Source organism: Malania oleifera, chromosome 2 (genome assembly GCF_029873635.1).
Source record: "Malania oleifera isolate guangnan ecotype guangnan chromosome 2, ASM2987363v1, whole genome shotgun sequence".
Taxonomy (NCBI): Eukaryota; Viridiplantae; Streptophyta; class Magnoliopsida; order Santalales; family Ximeniaceae; genus Malania; species Malania oleifera.
Window position 1 is genome coordinate 93,837,815 of NC_080418.1, and position 5,242 is coordinate 93,843,056.

Sequence of the window (5,242 nt, forward strand, 5' to 3'; positions counted from 1 at the left end):
TATTGCCTCAGGTGGAGCAGCAGTTAAGCTTTCAGATTTCCTAAGTGGTGAATATTCGCCAAGGTGGACATTGTTGAGGATATGGCTCATAATATGAGTAGGATGCATGTATCTGGAAAGCTACGTGATGCGAGGAGCAAGAGCATGAGAGAAGGCTGCAGGAAAAGGGCAAACTATCGAAGGTTTGGACTGTCACCATCGACGGTTTCAAGTAGAACGTAGAATTATTTTTCTTTGCTCCAAACCGTTGACAATTTGGCATAAACCATCAATGGTTTTAGTTGGGCCAAGTCACCTAATTTCAAATCGGGAGATCAGCACTAGATTGGGTAGATTGAAGGATTTTCCTCTAGGGATTGCTATAGGGATGGTTTAGGTTCCTGTACGTTTAGGGTTTGCATATAATCAATGATTTGTAACCCTAATGTAAGCTTGACTTTGTTCATAGTGAAGAGCACAATTACTGCTTCCATGGACGTAGGCTAATTGCCAAACCATGTAAATCTTGTATCTTTTGGTTGTGTTTTCGTTATTCTCTTTACTGACTATTTGCTTCTTTAGTATATTTTATCATTGATTGATTACATTGATGGTTTGTTGATTTATTTGTGTGTGATTGTGTGCTTCCGCTGCGCATCTACGAACAATACTATAAGTATATAAGTAACTTTGAATATTTTTTCCACATCAAATTATTTCAGTGGTTGAATAAAAGTTTTTGCATGATTTATAATCATCAAAGAATTGTGGCTCAGAATGAAATAATAAATTGAGTATCAAAGATACTTGAAATACTTTATATTCTACACATGTACATGCATACATGTGTATTCAGCAGAATATGTGAGTAATTCATACACGACATTTCTACCAATTTATATGTTCTCACAAATAATTGAATTCAATTTCTTGATTTGTATCTCCAATTTTTGGAAACTTATAAAGTTCTTCTGTCAAGCCTTGATTAATGAACCTATAAAATCTTTCAAACTATATGTGATTAAACCCATGCATTGTAGACATTCCCTCATTCCACGAAGCATTTTCCCATTTATCGAAAAAAATCTATTAATTTTGGATTTTTCATATTTTGTTTACCAAATCACATGAAAATTTACCTCATTCCCTATATGAAACGAGTACATATAAAAAATGGATGAACAAATAAAAAAATTGCATTCAAATTGGAACTTGTGACAGATACCGAAAGGAATTGATAAAATATTCCTTGAAATGGAATTTGTGAGTGTGTGTGTGTGTGTAATCCAAGTTGAACACCTATTACATATATTAATCCTGAGCAAACTCAGACTACATGTGTTGCCATTAGGTTTTTTTGCATTTATTTATTTATTTTTTACTTTTCTTTTCTTCTTCTCCTTTTAATTTGTTTTTTCACTCGCTAATGATTTAATGTTTTTTTTTTTTTTTTTTCATGTTTCCCTCAGACTCGTAATTTCCTATATTTTTTCTATATGTTTTGCTAAATTTAAGTATGTAGGATAGAAGTAAATTACGAATTGTATGAGATTGATCCTATTTATTTTTAACCTAATTGAGTTGCTATTTCCTATATTTATAGTCCTATATTCATTATTGTTAATTAAGTTTATTTGTGCTTAAATGTTTTGGAAAAATCTATGAAAATTATTTTTTTTATTCTCGTTATACTTTCTAAATTTTACCCCACTGCAAAACGTGAATTCCTTTTTTGTTGCGAACCTCATGTTATATATTTTTTATTTGTAGAATATATTTTTTATGGCATGGGAATTTGGTAACGTAGTCAAAAGAAATGAGTAATGACGTAGTTAATTATTAGTAAAGACCTTCATCTTTGCCACAGGACAGCAAACACCAAATAATTATGGTGCAGAGTGAACTCACCTAAGATATTGTGTGAAGGAGAGAGAGAGAGAGAGAGGAAGAGAAAAAGTAAGACGACGAGTGGGAGAGACTAACTAGAGATTACTTTAGAGGTAGGAGAAAGATATTTTTTCAGATTTTCTTTTGAACTAATTAATATGAAATCTTTTCTTTTTTCCCTTTTTGTTTTAAAATATGATTATCTTGTTTTGTTTAATATTGAAACAATGATAAGCTCAAGACTCTTTTAACTAAAGAATTTTTATTTGAAATAATACTTTCGCATTTGGTGCAAAAGATTTAAGAAATGGACTCATTATTCTGGTAAATTAATTAAGCGTCTGAAGCACTTTGGATACCATCATAATATTTTTCAATATACTACGACTGATCAAGAAATATATCATCACACGATCTTATAATTTTCATGCCTAAATAATATTAGCATTGTTTTTGTTTTATTTATGACATGCAAATTTGAACAAAAAATGAGCTAGAGACTAATAATAACTTGTCAAAGTTTTATACACTTGTCAAACTCATTTGTTTTATATTCCTTCTCAATCACGCACAAATCAAACTTTTCATACCACTATTTTGATGTTTGTTTTAAGGCATAAAGCCACTTAATTAACTTGCATGCTTTGTTCTCTTGGTCAGACTCTATAAAACTTTCAGGTTGATCCATATAAAATTTTTCATATAGGTGCCCACGTTAAAAAAAAAAAAAAAGTTTTTACATCCATTTATCTAAAAAAAATAATAATTAAAATAAATATTAAAACAGTCTTTCATAGATCCATTTCCAACTTTCAATCACAATATAGTTTCAATTTCACATGGTGCATGTATCCTATCTATAGCTCATGCAAATGTTTGGCTACAGCCACTTATCCACAGACAAACCCTACCCCACACTCACTGTTTGAAGATACGTGAATTTAGATTTGTATGGAATTTAAATAAAATGTAATATAAAATTCTATTAAAATGCCTAAATCCAAAAAATCCATATTTCCCCTCCATATAGAAGAAGAAGAAGAAGAAGAAGAAGAAGAAAGAAGAAGCACCAATATGAGCAGACATCAACATGACTGCTATTCACAGAAAAAACTTCAAACAGTTCTACTACTCCTTGTCCTCCTGGCGCTCCCAGCTGCTCATGCGGTTGCAGGGAACTGCACATGCGATCCAGAAGAAAAGGAAGAGCCCAGCACCGAAGTTGACAAAGGACAAGCTCTAAAATATAAACTTGGGGCAATAGCTTCCATACTAATCGCCAGTGCTATCGGAGTCTGTCTGCCTGTTCTTGGGAAAACCCTACCCGCTTTGAGTCCCGAAAAGGGCGTATTCTTCCTGATCAAGGCTTTCGCGGCCGGCGTCATTCTCGCCACCGGTTTCATCCACGTCCTGCCCGATGCTTTCGAAAAACTCACATCGTCTCCCCTCAATGAGAAACTTTGGGGGAAGTTCCCCTTCACCGGCTTCGTGGCGATGCTCTCTGCCATCGGAACGCTCATGGTGGACTCTGCTGCGACTTCGTATTACCAGAAGGTGGCTAATTCCCCCGTTGAGTATGAAGAGAGGGTTGCAGACCAGGCTGGCCGTGGTCACGCCCACGTTGATGTCCATGCAAGTCATGCCCATGCTCACGGACCAGTTACCTCCGACTCGGAGCTTCTTCGGCACCGAGTTATATCGCAGGTTGTAGTCTAATTTGGCTCGTGAGGTCTACTGGGTTTTTATTTATTGAGAGTTTGTAATTTGAAGTTTCATACATGCAAATATGTGTTGTAGGTTTTGGAGTTGGGGATTGTGGTGCACTCTGTTATAATTGGGATTTCTATGGGAACATCCGAGAGTCCGAAAAAGATAAAGCCGCTGGTGGCCGCCCTGACCTTCCATCAGTTTTTCGAGGGCATGGGACTCGGTGGATGCATCTCTCAGGTACCATATTACGAAATGAAAAATTATGTGATGAGGATCGATATATAAATGCAGGAACCATTTGTATTTCGTTTTCATAATTCCGTGCGTACCAAACAATTAATTCATGGCTAGCTTTTCTCAATCTTCTCCGAATCCCAACATGCATGTTTTCCAAATTAAGTACTCGATTTCTCGCTGAATTAAGAAATTTCTTAATCTCTCTTAATTTGTATTGATTGTTCAGTGTGATTCTTTTAATCTTTCTTCGAACTTCTTTTGTACACACGTCCTTGTTTAATTGAATTTGGTGGTTAATTAATTTGGGCATATTTACGTGTGTATATATATATATATATGTGTGTGTGTGTGTGTGTGTATGTAGGCAAAATTTCGAGCAGGTTCTTTTGCAATCATGGCAATTTTCTTCGCTCTTACGACGCCAGTGGGGATTGCAATCGGGATGGTAATAACTAAGACGTATAAGGAGGATAGCCCTAGAGCTCTCATTGTTGAAGGGGTGTTTAATGCAGCCTCAGCAGGAATACTAATCTATATGGCACTCGTTGATCTTCTTGCCGCCGATTTCATGAACCCCAAGCTGCAAAGCAATGGGAGGCTTCAGTTGGGGTCTAATATTTCGCTGCTTCTTGGGGCTGGTTTTATGTCTGTTTTGGCCGCATGGGCTTAATATATTAAACCCAACCAACCAATCTGCACAAGCTCTGTCAATGCTATGCCTTCTTTTGTAAATTACTTCCCTTTCCATTATAAGATTCTCCAATCTAGAATCATATATATATACTTAAAAATAAGGAAAAAAGACTAATTATTACTATTATTATTACTTGTGTTAGTCTAAAAGAGAGCTCCACATGAAGAAAGGACTGTTGTTTTCTTCGCTGTCTATTCTTTTAGAAGAGGCAAGAAGCAACTATCTTTAGAGCTATGATTTTTACAATTTGAAGCCATTACTTGATTTGGGGTACCCATGTTTATAAGAAAATACATACACTTAATGCGTTGTTTCCCATCAAATACCTCGACCTCATATTTTGTACTTCATACAGCTTAAACCTTTGAGATTGTCATTTGGAGATCTCAAACTTTCGATTTGATACCAATTGTTAAGAATTGAAATCCATACATTATTATAAACATAAGAATTTCAAGGCCTTTGAACAAGGCCTAATTCATTAAATAATTTTGTTAACAATAAAAAGTTACAATCTTTTCGTCTCCCCCCCCTCAATAACTCAAATCTTAATGCATCCAACACTATCCCCACCCTTCCAACACAATCCTCACACAATTAGTGTAAAACTCTGAAGAATCCCTTAAAATTCACTCAACATGTAACTACAAAGGAATATTTCCATAATGAAAATTGAGAATAGTATTTATTCCTTGTCTATTACTTGTTATGGGCTCATAAAAAGGTTTCATATTA

General features: G+C 35.0%; 1 protein-coding gene across 1 annotated transcript; it reads left to right on the forward strand.

Moving 5' to 3' along the window:
- Nucleotides 1-2,687: 2,687 nt before the first annotated feature.
- LOC131148377 (zinc transporter 1-like) lies at nt 2,688-4,636 on the forward strand. The gene is made up of 3 exons (XM_058098088.1): nt 2,688-3,570; nt 3,664-3,813; nt 4,178-4,636. The coding sequence occupies exons 1-3, from the start codon at nt 2,857-2,859 to the stop codon at nt 4,481-4,483; spliced, it is 1,170 nt and encodes a 389-aa protein (XP_057954071.1). The 5' UTR covers nt 2,688-2,856; the 3' UTR covers nt 4,484-4,636.
- The last annotated feature ends 606 nt before the right edge of the window (nt 4,637-5,242 follow it).

What these genes read in the sequence shown, in the direction of transcription:
- LOC131148377 (XM_058098088.1), top strand. Translation starts at nt 2,857, where the DNA reads ATGCCTAAATCCAAAAAATCCATATTTCCCCTCCATATAGAAGAAGAA. An exon ending in GGCACCGAGTTATATCGCAG is followed by an intron (nt 3,571 to 3,663) that starts GTTGTAGTCTAA and finishes TATGTGTTGTAG; the next exon opens with GTTTTGGAGTTGGGGATTGT. An exon ending in TCGGTGGATGCATCTCTCAG is followed by an intron (nt 3,814 to 4,177) that starts GTACCATATTAC and finishes GTGTGTATGTAG; the next exon opens with GCAAAATTTCGAGCAGGTTC.